The 18,348-nt window shown below is 32.7% G+C and overlaps 1 protein-coding gene and 1 long non-coding RNA gene across 2 annotated transcripts; both read right to left on the reverse strand.

The window, feature by feature from the left end:
• Positions 1-5,531: 5,531 nt before the first annotated feature.
• Positions 5,532-8,576, reverse strand: LOC111899140 (phospholipid:diacylglycerol acyltransferase 1). Its single transcript, XM_023895020.2, has 5 exons — positions 7,837-8,576; positions 7,522-7,744; positions 6,819-7,430; positions 6,384-6,643; positions 5,532-6,179 (listed from the first exon to the last, which is right to left on the reverse strand). Exons 1-5 carry the CDS (start codon positions 8,265-8,267, stop codon positions 5,696-5,698), a joined length of 2,010 nt encoding a protein of 669 aa, XP_023750788.1. The 5' UTR covers positions 8,268-8,576; the 3' UTR covers positions 5,532-5,695.
• A 1,581-nt stretch (positions 8,577-10,157) lies between these two features.
• On the reverse strand, positions 10,158-12,797 carry LOC111899137 (uncharacterized). Its single transcript, XR_006189691.2, has 6 exons — positions 12,571-12,797; positions 12,347-12,451; positions 12,184-12,257; positions 11,862-12,100; positions 11,494-11,773; positions 10,158-10,675 (listed from the first exon to the last, which is right to left on the reverse strand). It is a non-coding gene; the product is annotated as an uncharacterized LOC111899137 (long non-coding RNA).
• Positions 12,798-18,348: the final 5,551 nt, after the last annotated feature.

An 18,348-nucleotide genomic window follows, 5' to 3' on the forward strand; every position in this document is an offset into this window, starting at 1 on the left:
TTCCTGAATAATTGAGTTATTAAGAATAATCGAATTATTCAAATGGTCCACAATCTTTCATATGTTGGAAGTAGGTATGAATGAAGATTGTCATTAATTGGTGTGTAGATTGTCTAAAAGGTATTAGACATAGCAAAGGTTTGCTGCAACGTTCATGAGTGCTTATGAACAAGTTTTGAGCATTGGAATAAACCCGCGCTTGCTGGAATCACTTTATGGAATGTGACGCAAGTGATCGCAAGACGATAATATTATATGGTCTTAAAACCAAGATATATGGTTTATTATTTATTAATTGGTTGTGCATTGACAATACGAAACCGCATCAGTAAATTGATGTCATAAAACTCATTGTTGTGTGTAGTTGATTAGTAAATAGTAAATGCATATAAGTCGAAGTTTATCTGTTACTTTTATCCTAAGAGGGTAAAAGTGATATCAAGGCCCCTCGATGATTTGATTTGACTTATGTGCCGGACCCGGTCAGGGCTGAATTGATGTGTTCAATTAAGTTCTATGTCAAATGAATCTGAGATCGAGAAACCAACTATTGGACAATAAGTTCCATGAGATTGTCCACACAATATCTAAACAGAGTACTGTACGATCCCTTATTTAAAGGACAGGATATTGATAAGATCATAGTTTGACAACGTCTTTGAGAGCTACGATTGCTAATCGAATTGTGTTTGCATATATAGTTACTAGACTTATCAAAGTGGGAGACCGTTGGATTAGTGTCTAAGGCTGTAACTATATTTGGTAAGTACTTGACCCGGTTGTGCATGGTCATTTTGGGTTGCCTTCACCATAGCAACTTGACATGATGATTTGTTAAGAGAGAAGAGATATTATTGTTAATATATTATGAGAATAATATATTAAAGGAATAATAATATTATTTGATTAATATAAGTCATATATTAATTGAGAATTAATTTGGTGACTTAAAGAGATTAATTGAATAAAGGGGCATAAACTGTCAAATGTGTGATAGTTGTGTTTTGGGCTATGTATCCTTATGGATATAAGGGTGGACGAATTTTAGGGTTGGGAGACCTTAAAATAGTCCAAGCCTAATATCTAGGAGGATCTTTGGATTACTTAGGGCCTAATTTATTCAATTAGGATTAAGGGTGAAACCCTAGTAGCTCATAGTATAAATAGATCCCTTGGGTGAGGGAAATCGGTATTCATGCAAGGCAAGAAACCCTAGAGCCGATTTCTTACCCTTCTCTCTCTCTCTCTCTCTCTCAAGATCATCCTCTTGCTAGTTGGTGTTTGTAAGCCATTAGATGAGTGATAATTGTGACTCTAAGCTCCAAGAACAAGAAGTTTCAAGCAAGCAACCTAAGGTATTATTCTAGATCTGTTTTATATATGATATGATTCAATTGTTTACACTAGATCTAGAATTGTAAGCCTTGGATACTATGCATGTTCAATTAGATAAACCTAGATCCAAGCATTAGGGTTTGCATGTGCACATAGGAAAGTTCTTATGGCTCAAACCCATCAGTTATATCTTCAAAACTTGGTTCAGACTCAAACATGTATCCAAAGTCTAGACAGTCCAGACTACAGAGGGTAATAAAAGTTTACTGATTTGATTGAATTTTAGTAATAAACAACATAAATTATTATTATAAATTCTCATGTCAAATAGTTTTTTATGCATATGAACAACTTATTCTTGATCATGTGACGTAGTGTTCAAAACGACATCCTTTCACCGTCTTGCATTTTTTATCTGCTATTTCATTCACACAGAATCTAATAAGGTAAGGGTGGCAAAACGGACATTTGTACCGTGTTTTATCTGGCACAATACAATACGATAATTTTTATATAACATGAACACGACACAACACAATGTTTTTTTTAAAAAATACACGAAAAAGATAAAATAAGATAAACATTTAATTTATTTAATTCAAATTAAATCTTACAAAACATGACCAACACAAAAACTACATGTTGATATTGTGTTAATTTTGTGTCGAATCTTAAACACGATGTCATGTTTTTTACATACACAAACTCGAATCCGAATTTCAGTTTCATCTCAATTACGTTTTTTGTCTTGTCTTTTTCCATGTCGTGTCATGGATTGTTACCCTTAAATAAAATAAAGAAAAAACACATTTAGCATAATTATATAATTATTTTTTTTAAAAATAGTCAAAAATAAATATAAAAATACCCAAATGACCATGAAAATCGAATGTGACATTTAATGGGCCATCATGGGTCGCGATTTCATATGTGGATTGCGGTTTAGTTATGGGCCGAGCAAATGAGCACATAATATTTAAAAATTGGAAAAAAATATCTCTATTTTTTATATAAGTTTGATTGTATAGATGTTTAATACATAACTTTATGGGGATTGAACATCTACAATTTCATCGCGTCAAAATAACAAACTTAGATTTTTATTGATCATTTCAACATGCAAATGATTAAATTGCAGAAATAAAGGTCTAAATGTGTTTATTTTATGGAAAAAAATATTTTTTCTCTAAATTTGTCATTCTTTTTTCAGAAAATATATGCAACTAATCTGTTTATCTTTAACGAATACTATATAAAAAAGCTGTGACTTTTGTTTCCTGAACTGGAATCCATATAGTCTTCAATTCTTTACATCATATTTGATTAGGATAAGGAAGAACAATTTAATTTAAACAATAGTTTAAAGCCGACCAGGATAAATATCCTTTTATCTTCATTCTTTTAATGATAATGATTAGTTTATTATTTAACTACAATAATAAATTTGGATTGAAGCAAAGTAAGCAATTATCAAAACGTGTGTGCTTTTTAAAATATTTTTTTAATCGACATTTGGTGCAAGCCACCAAATATATAGTATTTTTATTATATTCTTCCTTTATTTAATAATCTTGAAGTGTTGTGTTATTATCCTCGTACTGAAATAAAAAAAACTATATATTTAATAAATTGATTTTATATTTATGAATAGAGATGTGGAATTAGGTCGATTGGGCTTAGGCCATCTCCAATGGATTAAACCCTTGGAGAGTTGTATGAAATGCCAAGTAAGAAAGAGAATATATACATTCATTTAAATTCTTAAAAAATTCATAAATTTCCATTACAAATCCATTGAACCATTGTATGGCCATTCAACTCCACACTCTCTCTCCTCTTTATTATATTCATATTTATTCTATTAAACCTTTATAGAACTCCCATTGTGAATGACCTTATTGGGTAAGTTAGAACTTAGGGGATGTTCGGAATTGCATATTTAAAATATTTTATGTTTTTTTAAAATGTTTGTTGGCTTATTTGGTGTTAAAATAATTTTTTTAAAAATATTTGGATTAGCTATAAAAACGTAATAAATTGATAAGTTGTTTTTTATTGTTTAGTAAATTTGTCTTGTTTGTGTAAAATTACTCAAAAATATATCTTACATATCATTGATTCTTTTTGTATTTTTAATAACATTTTATTTATCATCAACTATAATATTATTATTCATAAAAGATTAACAAAAAAAACGTTAAGAGAATATATTTTGTGAATCCATGAATATTTGTATAACATAAAATATATAGATACAAAATATAGAACAACAATTAATCCGAATGTTATACGATTATCAACGGTGGAAGAACAAAGATAGATCCTTATATATAAATATGAAAGTTCAATACATATCGATTGAAGGCAAACGGGCAACAAGCTGCGCCGTTAGCCCTTTCTGGATGACAAAACTAATTCTTTTGAAAACAACATTTGTGGATCTAGGAGATATGACGTAAGAACAAATGCTTTATAAAAAAAGATTCAATAATTATACATAAAGGAGGGAAATATAAATACTCATAACAAGGGAAAGAAAGCTACGTTTTTGCCGGCGATGTAATACCCAAAGCAAGTACCAGATGGTATACATAAAATAACACATAGAAATGTTCTTCTTTGATCCAATCAAGTAATTAAAGAAACCTACATAAAGAATGATACAAATAGAGTATACATTAAGATATGGGTTAGAAAGTAATTTGGGTTACTACTCTAATAAGGAATTTCTAATAAATAAAAAAAACCCAATTTATTAAAAATTCTTTATGTAAAAAGGAATTTCAAATAAATAAGAAAAAACCCAATTTATTAAAAGTTCTTTATTTAAACTAATAAAGGCTTATAAATTTTACCAATTCAAACATTAAAATTTAATTATCATGGATGACAAACCATTATAAGCTAATAAGTTATCCTAACCATTAAATTAAATGACTGTTTGGATTAGATTATTAGCTTATTGTTTATTAGCTTATTTGTGGTAGAAATATGCAATAAGTAATAAGCAAGGGGGAGTGTTTATTAAAATTAGCTTATTTAGCTTATTCTTAACACAATAAACTGATTTTTAAAGATTTTATCCAAACACTTAAACTTAGCTTATTGTGGTGAGAATAAGCAATAAGCAATAAACATTTTTTTTTTCTATCCAAACACCCCCTAAGAATGAGTAACCTTTTTAATATCATTGAAAATGAATTGTTGGGGATGACCTACAAATACTCGTTTGCTAAAATTTTCTTGAATTTTGTGAATGATTAATTGTTATATATATATATATATATATATATATATATATATATATATATATATATATATATATATATATATATATATATATATATATATATATATATATATATAGTATTTTTCTAATATCTTATAAGGCATTATTATGTGCTTGAGTGACTCTCATTTGCTTGACTCATTTAATTTGATTTTAAATTATATTATTTGTTTCTTGATATATTAGAATAATATATAACTTAAATCGACTTATTTATAAACAAGTAGACGAAAGTTAATGAATTTAGGATGTGATTATACATTTAAAAAAATTAAAATGTTTTTTTGTTGTTACAATTCAAAATCTTAATAATAAACATGGATAAATAATGATATTTTATTTAAAGTTATATTATCATTTACGATTTAAAAAATCGATTTAAGGATTAGGCTAAAGTGTGTCACAGATTGCTTACTGGGGGTAAATACCATGCCAGAATCCATTTTTCACTACTGGTATACTACTGGCGGCATTCTACCGTTGGTAAATTAAAAATACTAACTATTGATTAGTTAATGGATTTTTTTTAAAAATTTTTAATTTCAAAGGTAAAAGTTTTACCACATCCCTTTCATTGACAAATTGTAGCAAAAATGATAAAATCCTATGTGGCGCCTGTACGTTGCGTTTTTACCATTGTCAAAACAACCGCCACACCACTTAACCTTAGTTTCACACCGACCATAAGAAAATTGATTATCATATTATTAAATATTATTATTTATTTATATCTTATATCCGATTTTTACTCGAACATTTTTTTAGCAATTTTATCTATTATTTTTTATGTTTATGCATCAATTTATCAAACACCAAAACAACTAATAATCTGTTTAATAGTACAACTTTAAACAGTAAATTCATTTAATAAAAAAAAACATTTAAACAGCAAATGCACTTTCAAAAATTTAAACCATAAATAATTAAATACCCATTCGAATTCTATCTTCTACAACCTGTTTTATTACAACTAATTTTTTGATCCTCAATATTTAACATCAAATAAAATTTTCCATAATTTACGTCCAAAAACACCCCTAGATCAAAAGAAGTAACGGATTCATTAATATCTTACAATTTCAAGTTAATTTTTTTAGACCATTCGAAGATGTCCGTATAAACTCTATCACCTCCCAATTCTTCACCGGAAGCACCGGCTGCAACCCTAATTACGTCTTCAATCAATTGAAAATTGCCCATGATATCAACATGGGCACCACTTTGTGTACCCCGACCTTCGAGAAAATTCGAGGGTGGGTTGTGATCATATTCCCTAACATACGTTTTAATCGCTGAGGGATTAAAACGTGTTTTCCCACGCCACCCTTTGGCGCACATGAACCCCGCACTCAGTGCGGGTACAGTTTCATCACCATCTACAGTGTATACACCGTCTTTTAAACAGACGTGTTCATTGATATCCCCCGCTGCATTATCAATTTGGAACGGAATGTAGCATTCTGCTGCCGGAGTGAGCTTGTAAACATATGCTCGTTCAGTCGGAATGCCAACCCCGTACATCGAGTATATCTCCATGTCTGGAGCATTTGGCAACCTAAAAGTGGACATCGTTATGGTTAGGCATAGTTTTTGTTACTTAATGGGAAATCCTTATGTTACTAGTTTTCTACATTAGGTCGTTCTTTTTATTAAACATATATAGTTGACCAAATTATATTTTATCCCCATTTAGTAAAAGAAAATGATTTGTTAGTCATGTTTCTTGCATGGAAACAATGAAAACAAGAAAGGTTCTTACTTAGTTTCCAACGGGTTAGCCCAATATTTGTAATGTGCGTATTTCGGGTCGTCCAGATTTTCTGCTATTCCGTGTGAATAATGGGCCATGCCTCGTTCCATCATCTTTGGTGCAACAAACTCGAGCAAATCCAAAAGGTCACCAGCTGTATAAGCCTTGTATTCCGCTATGGCCTTGATTCCACTTAGTCCCATATTGTGATACTCGGTCCACACATCACGACACTTGATATCCGCAAGATTGTAGCCCTTGACCGCGCCCTACCATCAAACAACCGCCAAAGTCTAATAAATATAGCAATATTCTTTAAGTTGCATTTGTTATATGTGAGAAGATATATTAGACATGATAGGACACAAGTGCACAAGGTTTCTAGCTAGGGCAATATTTGGTGTGGGGAATATTATCACATTCAAAATATAAATAAAATCTTACCCTAAAATCTGTCCGCTCAATATCCGAAGAATGTGACTCTGCAACATCTCTCCCGAACGATATAAGTCTCCCATAATTAATACGTGTCGTGTCACACATTGTACTATACGACTCGTTTTGGTTGCAACGTGAAGTAGTAATGTTTGCATTCGTTCTCTGGCTCGGCAAATATCCTTCCTCGGGTGACCAATCGAGCCCACCCCAGATGGTTTCACCACCTTTTGGTATCATGGACATGGTGGAGTCCCAGGTTCGGCTCATTCTCATGATGTGTTGCAGCGTTTGAATTTGAAATACATCCGAGTCTAACACACCTGGTGCAATTCCCCTGGCGAACGCAATATCTTTAGCTTCAGCTGAGAAAAGACCCGCTAAAGCTTTTGGTGCACCTAAAAGTGGGCCACCGATGTTCATCACTGCTTTTATGTGTTTAGCACACCAGTCTGAGCCACCTCCACCGCCCATCGGAGCTGGTGCCTCCACCCATTTCATGAAATGCAAAAAGTAGAGAACACCCATTGAATGTGGGATGATGACAGCCTTTTGACCACCGTTTATAGCCACCATCAGTTCTATATTGCTCTTTATCCGACTCAACGTCTGATCTCTTGCCTATCAAGAAGCAATAAACATGTAAACGAGTCTAACATGAGATAGATTAGAAATGGAAAAAAAAATATTTACTATTATTTATATTTTGTACCTCTGTGTTCTGAAACGAGAGTCGCCAGTCGTATGCAGCCATATACATGTTCTTTTCTTCGTAGCCGACACGAGCTAAGTTTGCAATCAAAACGGCCCACACAAAGTAGCCCGGAGCGAAGTAGTCGGCGGCTACAAGCCCGCTGACGGGTCGAACCCGAATACCAGGAGGATCCAAACCCGTTTTGTTGTCTAGAGACATATGTTTTAGCCAGCATGAAGGCCTGCGATGTAACAATTTTGTATTCAAGAATATATCAAGAACTTGTCATATTCGTGGATCGAAGTGATCAAAAAATTAGCGAAGGATGAATACCTTTTGTAAATTTCGCCAAACGTGCCTCCCCAAAGTTTCTTTCGGAACAAATCCTCCGCACATTCGTGGCCCTCCCACAGCTCAAGCCCACCGGTGACAATCCCCGGCACAAACACCACCGGATGCTTCGGTTCCAGTCCCTGTTTTACACATTTAACGCCGGGAGGATCCGGCAACGGTCCGGTGATCTTCTCCGTTACGTATTGTGGGAAAGACGCTGGCATTGTGTTGTATAAAAACAACAAGAACCACCAAGTCGTGCATATGCATCCCACTAACCAGCAACAATTATCCAAACAGGAATACTCCTTTTTCCTCCGCTTTTTTCCTCTTTTCTGTGATTTAGTTGTCTTATCTTCGTCTTCCTCCGGCGAGCCGGGGGTCTGTGGCGAATCGTCGTCGGGTCGTTTTCTCCTCCGAAGTAAAGCCATTACCGAATCTAGTTCTATGCAGACGCGATATGGGCGAAGCAATAAAAGGGTAAACGAAAAGGGGACGATCTGTGTTGTGAAACCGTTAGCAGAGGCGAGGAATGGGTGGTGGTCCGGCGGTTGGATATGGTGGTTTGCGGCGGTGACATGGTTGAGGAAATGTTTTGGGGGCTTTAGTAGGATTGGTTGAAACGCAAGGTGTGTCCCGTTGAAACGTGGCTCAGCGGTAACGTTTGGTCAATGTTGACCCTTAAATGTTTTATTTACGAGCGACAAGTATGGAAATGTCGTTGACTAATTACGACCACTAAAAATGTTGGATGTAAATTGGAAAACGAGTTCATTTTTATAATAGAAAAAGGAGTTCATAAAACAACAATATGGGATTTAACTTTTGGTTGTTTTTTTTTAATACCATTTTTTTTAAAAATTAGTGAATTGAGATATATTTTCTTCAATTTATTCTACTTGTGTCTTATACTTTCAACGTTTCTATATGTTGAATAGAAAAAAAAAATCATTTACATGCATTACGTAAAAATTTGTAACTGTGTTATTTTGTATCAGAAACAATTTTTGCATAGATGTTTGGTAGTAGTTTAAGAATTTATGAACTTTTTATCTATAACAGGGTATTCATGTTAAAAACTAGGTAATTGTGGTCCCCCAAATAAACGGGTAATGGGAAATGGATTTGGGTTATATATAATTTTGAATTTTTAAAACGGATAAGGTTGCTATGTTAATTTTTTGTGCTTTTCTTGAATTTTATAACTAATTAGTAAATCGAATATAATTACAAAATATACATCATTATACTTCAACAAATATAATGAAACTTTTTAGATAAATTAAATTATCGCTTTTATATATTTAAAAATGTTTTATGAAAGGTGACATTATTGAAACAATTTTTTAAAGACATTTTAAAAGGGAAGCTTCTCCAGTTTTTAAATTGTTTGACTATGTTGTATTTTAAACTTGGTTAAAAAAATTAACTTTTAAGTAATTCTTTGGAAACATAAGTGGTTATTAGGAGGAGTTTAGTTTGTTGTTTGCCGTTTCATTTTTTTTTTTTGGATATTTCATATTTCTGGATTTCTAATTATTTTTTAGAAAATCTATACAATGCATCTTGAATATTTCAAGAATTTGATAAAATTCTTACACATTCAAAGAATGACCTGGAAAGTGCATAAAATATCTAGATTCATACAAAATTTGAAGCTTATTTTGTTGGTTAATTTATAGAAATGAATAGACAATAGTCCTAATCATTTTTCACTACAAAAAAAATGCCGATTAGTGACGAAAACGAAATGGTCACTAACAATTGAAGGTGTCGTCACTAAATCATTTAGTGACCAAACTTTTGGTCGTCACTTGTGGTCACTATAGGTCCGTCACAAAAACTGATTAGTGACCTAAATATAAAAGCGGTCACTAAATAGTGACCAAAATATAATGGCCACTAAATCTGTGACGAAGGGTTTCGTCACTAAATGTTGTCACTAATAAATGAAAGTCGTCACTGTTTTGTCTAATTAGTGACCATAAAAAGTCGTCACTCTCTTATGCGATTAGTGACCATAGAAAGTCGTCACTGGTTTATCTAATTAGTGACCTAAAAAGGTGTCACTCTCAACCGATTTGTGACCATAGAAAGTCGTCACTAGCTTATCCAACTAGCGACCATAAAAAGTCGTCACTAATTTATCCAATTCGGTAAAAAAAGTCACTGATTTTTGTTGCAGTTTCTTTTATTTAACCAATTTAAGTAACTTTAAGCAAACCTATGATATACAATACTGAAATGGCTAGAACATCATATGAATCATAGAACATAGTTAAGAACAGCAACCACCAAAACAGATTTCCAAAAACAGTAAGTATTCCAATTCTAACTGCCTTACTCATTTTATAAACTGTACACAAATAATAGTTACAAAAGAATGTGATATAGATTGTGGGGAGGCCTTGTGACTAGCTTTCTCTAAGGCCATTTTAATTGACTTTTGCATCTCTAAGTGCCTACTTGCCTACCAAATGACATCATTTAGGTTTTATGTTTAATGAGAAGGGCATTCTTGTCTTTTGCACATGAAATGGTGGTTATGCAGCTTTTTCTAGTAGCAGTGAAATCTTTTCTCCTTCATCACTAGCATTTTGGTCAACATCAATTTGAAAACTTTTAACCCCTCTTTGAAACTCAGGCATAACACCCTCCATAATGCTTGAACATCTTTTATTTAACAAAAAACCAACCTGTAGGAAAAGAACTATTTTTTGTGAGGCTCTTTTTTTTCATGGGATTCTAAGGCTGTGAATCCAAATCCATCCCTCCACGTGTCAACCACACTGGGGATCGCAGATACCACCAGCTTCTCAACCTTGAATGACTTGAGCATCTGAAAACCATAATTTTCATTTTACAAGAGTTTATGTAAAACAAATTACATATTTGGTCCCTGTGAGTGAGGTTAGTCCAAGTTACTAATTTTCTCCCTGTGGTTTCGTTTTGTTGCTGTTTTGGTCCCTAAGTTGATTGCTAAATCGAACTATTTGGCCTTCAGTTTTATTAAAGTGACTATTTTGCAGTAGACCAGATTTGTAATCCAATTGTAATTTTATGATTAAATTATTCTCTAAATTATCACGTATCTCTTTTCCTAAATTATAACGTGTTTTATGCTAATGTGTAAATATTTATTTAGTTAATAGAAAATAAAACATGTGTTATTTTCTAAATTATAACGTACTGTATTATTTTATTCTGAAGTATATATGTTTAAAAGAAATTAAAAAAATGTTTTTGTCAACCAATCATAAATTATCACGTATTTTATTTTCTAAATTATAAAGTATCTTGTTCTAACGTACAAATACTTTATTTGGTAAAAATAAATAAACAACGTTAATAGTCAATCTCATATTTTATTTTCTTTTGTCTAAAAAAAATTAGATTATAGAATAAAATACGTTATAACTTAGAAAATAATTTAATAATGATATTATGAGTAAATTACGAATTTGACCCATGTGGTATATGTTTTTTGGGGGTTTGGTCCAAGGGCAAAATGGTCATGTTATTAAGACCAACATCATGAGTAGTTAGATTTAACAACCCATGGACCAAAACGAAAGAGAAATTTGTAATTAACTCTAGAACTTAGCAAGATTTAATATAAAAACTTTTATGTCGAATAAATTAATATGAAAAGATTACCTCTTCAATAGCATTCATGAGACGCCTACACATTCCCTGACACCGATATTTGCTGCATGTTGCAATTAAAGGCATCTCCGCAACATTTACCCCATGAATCATGAACACAAATTTCAAACATAGGGTTAAAAAGGTCAAAGGGCAAAATGGCCATTTACTATTCAATGCTAGAAAATATCACCAATTTGTATACCTTAATGATGCTACACAAAGTATTACGTCATTTTTCTCCAAGATCACTGTATAGAACCCCTCATAGTTCAGACGTGCAAATTCTGATCTGAAGAAAAAATCAAACGAAATAATTATCTCCAAAAGGCTGTGTTAATTAGTGAAAAAAAAAATCATGAAATGGTAATAGTGTTCACCCCCAATTGTATAAAACATGTGGGATCATATCAATGTCTGTTCTTGGATCCACCATGGGAAGAAAACACTCCTCCATAATTGTAAGTGCATCTGCCAGTTTCAACTTGCATTCAGCTTTCAAAGCAACCAATCCGGAATGAATCTTTTGGTCGCCATGTATGCATTTCAGAATGGTCCACGAGAAACCATCGGAAATGGAATTCATAATTCCAATCCGGGAATGAAGCCCGAAATAAACCTATAAAACAATCAAGATCAAAAGTTATTAATAGTGTCAAATAAATTCACAGATTCCAATTCCAATTCGATTTCGATTCTTACCTCCTTTCAGCTTTCCCCACAGAACCACGTCAAGTCTCTTTCTATTCCGGTTTCTCCATGACATTCCTCATGGTCTGTAAATAAAATGTTCTATTTTTTAACCAATTTGTTTTAATTTTAGATATTGACAAGAAAGAATAAATTATTTTATATTAAAATTTACATTTATGTTCGCATTGCAAACATTTCAGACCATCCAAACTTGAAGGCTCGTTATCATTGACCACATTCCCACAAATCCAACAAGAGCATTGCCTTCAGGTAGCTCCTGGAAAAAACAAGACACATAAAATGGGATACAAATAGCCAAATAAATTAAGAAATAAAGACAAAAGGATTATGAAAGTAAAAATATAAATGAAGGGAAAGCAAGACACATACACACACCTGTACACATAAGCATGTTAGATGAGAAGTTGAGGGGCAATTATCACAGCAAATCAACTCACCACCATCACCACAAAGCCCACAACTGTCATCATTATCATCAATTTCCTCCACCTCAACAGTGCGCGTGGCACCTCTCCTAACCTTATACTCAGCTAACCAAGCTTCCAGCTGGCACAAAGTGAACGACTTCCCAGACCCCATAAAAAGATTCAAACACGAGCTTTTTAAATTTAAGCTTTTTTCAAAGAGTCAGTATTCTGCAATTTCTTTACCCAATGAATTATATCTATAACATGGTAAGAAACTTCACTAATGCACAATTAGGATGAGTTTGTTACACCTGGACTGATCAAAACAAATTGGAGAGAGAGAGAGAGGGAGAGCTCACCAATTATGAACAGATGGAGATAGATATACTCAAAATGCACTCCCAATTCATGTAAGCATTTCATCGAACAACTGTTGTGCACATTCTATTGAACGGGGGAGAAGATGAACTGTGTCCCTAAGATGCTGATCATAAGAACATACATTCAACTATCCATGTAACCTTCTTTCAAAATCTCATCCAATCGATGAAATCACAAGGGGAAAACGATTGAGATAGAGAGAGAAAGAGATACTGGAGGATGTAGGGAAGGAGCTGGCGACGCCAGTCGGAGGAAGGGGGGCGTGGGGACAAACATTGTCGTAAGTAAGAAGTAAGGCTTTCGCCAGGACGACGATTTTTGATGAATTCTTCTCGGACTTTGTTGATAACGTGATGACTTGGGTATAGACAAATGTTGGTCGCCGAACATCCTTGAAAATCTCAGCAGATACAAAAACCCTAGGTAGTAGAAATTGGATTTGGCGATGACGAACTGGAGATTGGGGAAGGTTTAGGGCTTGCAGATGGTGGATGAGAACAACGGTGAAACGATGGGAGAGATTGGTTTGCATCCGTTTATACGTGAAAAATGGTCTGCGTGTGAGCGTGTCTTGTATGTTGTATTGCCACTTGTATTTTAAGGTAAGTTACATTTTTACCCTTGTGGTTTGATGACATGTATTGCCGTTAAAAGTAACTATATGTTGGTGATTTTTTAAGGTTATTTTGACCGTATCTTTTTCCGGTTAAAAGTAAGTATACATTGATCCCTTTTTAGAGTTAGGCGCTATGAATAAAATTATACATAACTAGTGACCATTTTTTGTGGTCACTGAACCTATTTTCATTTTGTATTTCAATGACCATATTGTTTATATTGTTTCGTCACAGTCATCCCACATGAACGTATAGGTGGGTTTGAACAAAGAAGAGCACTCAGTGACCACTATTTTTTGTCACTAAGCCTCTAATGAAGTGATCATTTTTTTATCATTAGGCTTTCAATGCAGTGACCATTATTCAACACTAAACTAATTATGATATTAAAATATGATATTTTTTCTACGCTTAGTGACCGGAGAGTGACGACCATCAAACAATCAGTCACTAAACTTGTAGCATTACCAAAATTCAGTGACGACTTAATAAATGGTCACTAAATGATGATATTAGTGACCGGATTTTAGGTGGTCACTAATAATTGGTCATTAAAAGGGAATTTTCTTGTAGTGTTTCATAATCAATTCAAACACGTAGTGATTTAAAATTAATGAAAGTTAGAGAACCATACTTGAAAGGTTGACCATCGTTAGAGGGGATGTTTGACATAGTAGATAAAGTCATGATTCGGCAAAGGATTACAATGAAGATTTAAGTGGGTTTTTTTTTTAATTCATTTTTGGAGAAATTGAGAGAGAATTCTCTATCCTTCAAGTATCTCACATAACATCTAAAGATAAATCAATTCCCCACATTTATATAATACATTTACTTCCATCAAGTAACATTTAGGAAACATGGGTACCAATTATCTCATGTTGGCATATTTATGACATGTAATGTAAATATAGCAACACCAATAGTTATTACAAAATGCTTCTAAGGTCCGTATTAATGGAATATTCCAAACATTTTCCCACCTGACTTATTGATCATTTGCAATGAGTATTCATAAATATGACCAATATAATGCTCATCTTCATTCCCATTAGGCATTAGCCATGACATATACGCATGTTTCTTCTTCACTCTTGACAAAACCAAACTTTTTGATTTCCTTATCAAAGCGTGATTGCAACTTTAAGATGCTGAGTCCATAAATGGCCCTCTGAACCCTATGAAGCTCACACAATCTATTTGCATGTTTATGATGTACAAAACTATCAGTTTGTGTTAAAAACACATTCTCACTAAGCTTTTCATTTATAAAGACATTCTTTTACATTTATTTGTAATATTTCATAATCATAAAATGATGTTATGGAAATCAATATCATGTGAGATTTTATCATTGGAGAAAAAGTTTCTCACACCAATTCCTTGAGTCAAAATATAACGACTTGCTATCGGGCAGATTTTATATGAACGTACCTTATTAACATTCATATAAGTCCTCTTCTTGAAGACCCTTTGCATGTGCGATATGATAAATACAAACTTGATTTTATTCATCTTCTGATAAAGCACGATAAATATAATTTCTAGCTTCAAAATTTTGACGTTGTAAATATTTTGTCTGTTTCAATCAATTTAAGAGGTTTTTCCGGTTGATGTTCACGATTAGAAATAGCTTGCCAAACCTCTTCATTTTACATTTAACATAATTTTCGAAAAGTATAATTACCAACAAATTAAACTTGTCAACATTTAGTTTTGGTGCTCCAACTAAGAAACCAATATAATTTTTGTAAGCATTTTTTCGAGATTTTTTTTTCTTTTGTTTTGTTTTGTTTTTTTAAAAGCATCTTTCATAAAAAAATATATATAACAATTTTTTCTATAAAAAAATTTCAGGAATTTTTATAAAAGCAAGAGCTGCAGGAACTACAACTCCAATACCAATTGAAAATCTAATGGGAATGGGTGAGTGGGTGGGTGGGAGAGGGGAGTGTGTGTGTGGGTGGGGGGGGGGGGGGGTAAGGTGCTTATAAAATTTTAATATTTTAATGTTTTTTTTTTCTTCACAATTTTTAAGTTAACCAACAACTTGAACAACCAAGTTCTATCAAGCTAGTAAAATAGTACAAGCATAGAAGTATACAAAATAAGGTGCAAAGAAAGAAGAAAGAAGAAAGAATACGCAAGCCAACTACAATGATGTATATTGGTTGAGCTCTATCTTGAGAACTTATTCAACTTCAACGAAATTACTCGTCGAACTGGTTTACATGCCGACTATGATCCATTAGATGAAATAGAAGCCTTTAATGTTAGAAAATAGGATTCAAATATCAATAAACACACTTTTTGAAATATGTACTACGACTCTATGTGTGAGGTTATACGAATTCAAACGTGGGATAACAAAAAAATGATTCAGATTACAGGCTTGTAATCTTAATCCAAATCACAATCATATAATATCTTTTTGTTGTTTGTATGCTTTTCAAGACAAATATCGGTAGAGTATGATATTATATTTTTGTGTATTTTTGCAGCACCAAACCTTCAATTTTAGGAAGAAGATACCATTTGGAGGGAAAAAATTCTTAAACAAATAGTTTAAGAATTTTTCCACCACCGTTAGGTTTTTGGTGGAAAAAATTCTTAAAAAATAGTTTTTAATTCCTTAAAAATATTAAGTCATAAATAAAATTAAAATATTTTTGTTACCATGAAAAAATGATTCACATTTGAATTACAAATTTAAAAAGATATATGATTAAGTTATTATTAAATAATTATTTTTTTTAATTTTATTCATACATAAATTAAGTTAGATAAAACTAAAATCGTCTTATCATAAAACAAGTCTTAATAGTTTTTAGGTAAAGACAAATATAAATTTAGAAATATTATTTTATGATTTCATCCACATATGTATATAAAATCCTTGGTTAAGATTATAAAACGCCATATATTTTGTTTTTTCTTTTTGGGATTTATAATAACGTTGTTTAAAAAAACATACATTGTATTTTTTTATTTGGCCATTTTAGTAGGTTTATCGGTTATCTTTCAATTTTAGACATAGTTTCGAAATTCCACCATCTTTGAAACGGTGCTATCTAGGAAATATCTTATTTTCCATGATATTGTTGAAAGGGTTTTTTTTTGGATTTCCAATAAGTGTAGCAAAATTAAGCTTGTTTATACTACTTGACTTCATAATCCTACTTTAGCTTCTATTTTGTTGTAGTGTGCTTATTTTTTCTAGCTTCTTGTTAGTTTTTAATAAAATCTTCCGTCGTTCCAAAAAAAATATTTTTCGAAAAAATCTCAACTTTTTTTTTCCGGAAAAAACGTTTACATTTGATAGTCTGTTATCGTGTTGTAGTGATCTATTAGACCGGTATCCTGGTATATATGATGATGTTATGCTTAATGATCTTGTTTGATTGCCTGTTGTTTGGTTATATGTATGTTTATCTTTTATGTGTATGTTGACATATTGTGAGTGGTTGGGTTGAGGCAGACCAGTGTAGACAGAAGGCCAAGAGACCCAGGGCGTCCCAGATAGACTGAAGGCCTGAGAGGTGTACCAAGCAGGCCGAAGGCCCGGAGAACGGTCCAAATAGGATGAAGGCCCAGTGAGGCATTCCAATCATGCTGAAGGTTCTGTGAGTATTCCAGATCTGTAGGCCGGTGCGGCGTTCAAGTCAAGCTGAAGGCTCTGTATGCGTACTCTTTGTTATTATGTTTATTTGGTTGTACTTTGGGGGAACTCACTAAGCAATGAATTACAATTTTAGGTTATGTTTCAGGTACTTCGGATGACCGTCGGAATCCGAATGCGTGACCGTACACATCCTCTGATTATGACTTATGATTTTGGGAAAACTCTGGTGTTTGGAAAAATGTTTTGTAGACTATGTTGTGTAAACAATTTATGAAATTGGGTTGAATTTAAAAGTTTAAATTTCTTGTGATTTTATGGGTGTTACAAGTTGGTATCAGACTATCAGAGCCTTGGTTTGAGTGAATTGGAGGAACACTCGTGTGAATCCAGTCTCAAACTAAGGAAAAAGATTTTCAAAAACGATTTCAAATTGTTTCAAAATAACCAAGAAGGATGTGATGTGTACGATCAGCCGAAGCCAGTAAGTAGACCCCAAATTACCACACTGTTATTTGATATTGTGATATATTAGAACAACATGCTAGTGATAGGCTATGGATCTTCAGGAATTGCATGATAGAATTGCATGATTATATGATGCCTGATAGTCTAGGGTTTTCCTTAAATGAAATTAACATAATTACTGTAGTTACTTAGTGTATATATCATAGTTGTACATAACTAATGTAACGACCCAAAAATCAAGGGTAGAAATTTCATCTTTAAAATAACTAAAACATTAATACCATTTAATTCAACATTCCAAATCATAGTTAAGTAAATTATTCATCAGAGTTTATCCCAAAATCAATCATTGTGGAAATCATAGGTGTGTGCACTGCGATCAATCCGAGCTCTTCTTTTTCCAAACCGATGAGACCTGAAACCAAAACTGTAAACCGTAAGCACAAAGCTTAGTGAGTCCCCCAGAGCATACTCCACACACAATCTACATAACACATATCGTATTAGCTATAAAAGTTATCTCTACCGTATACCACATATCAATTAGCTATAAGAGCTACCCTTACCACATAATACATATCAATTAGCTATAAAAGCTACCTCTACCGCATATCTCATATCCATTAGCTATAAAAGCTACCACTACCACATATCACATATC

The sequence above is a fragment of the Lactuca sativa genome, chromosome 1 (assembly GCF_002870075.4).
Source record: "Lactuca sativa cultivar Salinas chromosome 1, Lsat_Salinas_v11, whole genome shotgun sequence".
Classification (NCBI taxonomy): Eukaryota; Viridiplantae; Streptophyta; class Magnoliopsida; order Asterales; family Asteraceae; genus Lactuca; species Lactuca sativa.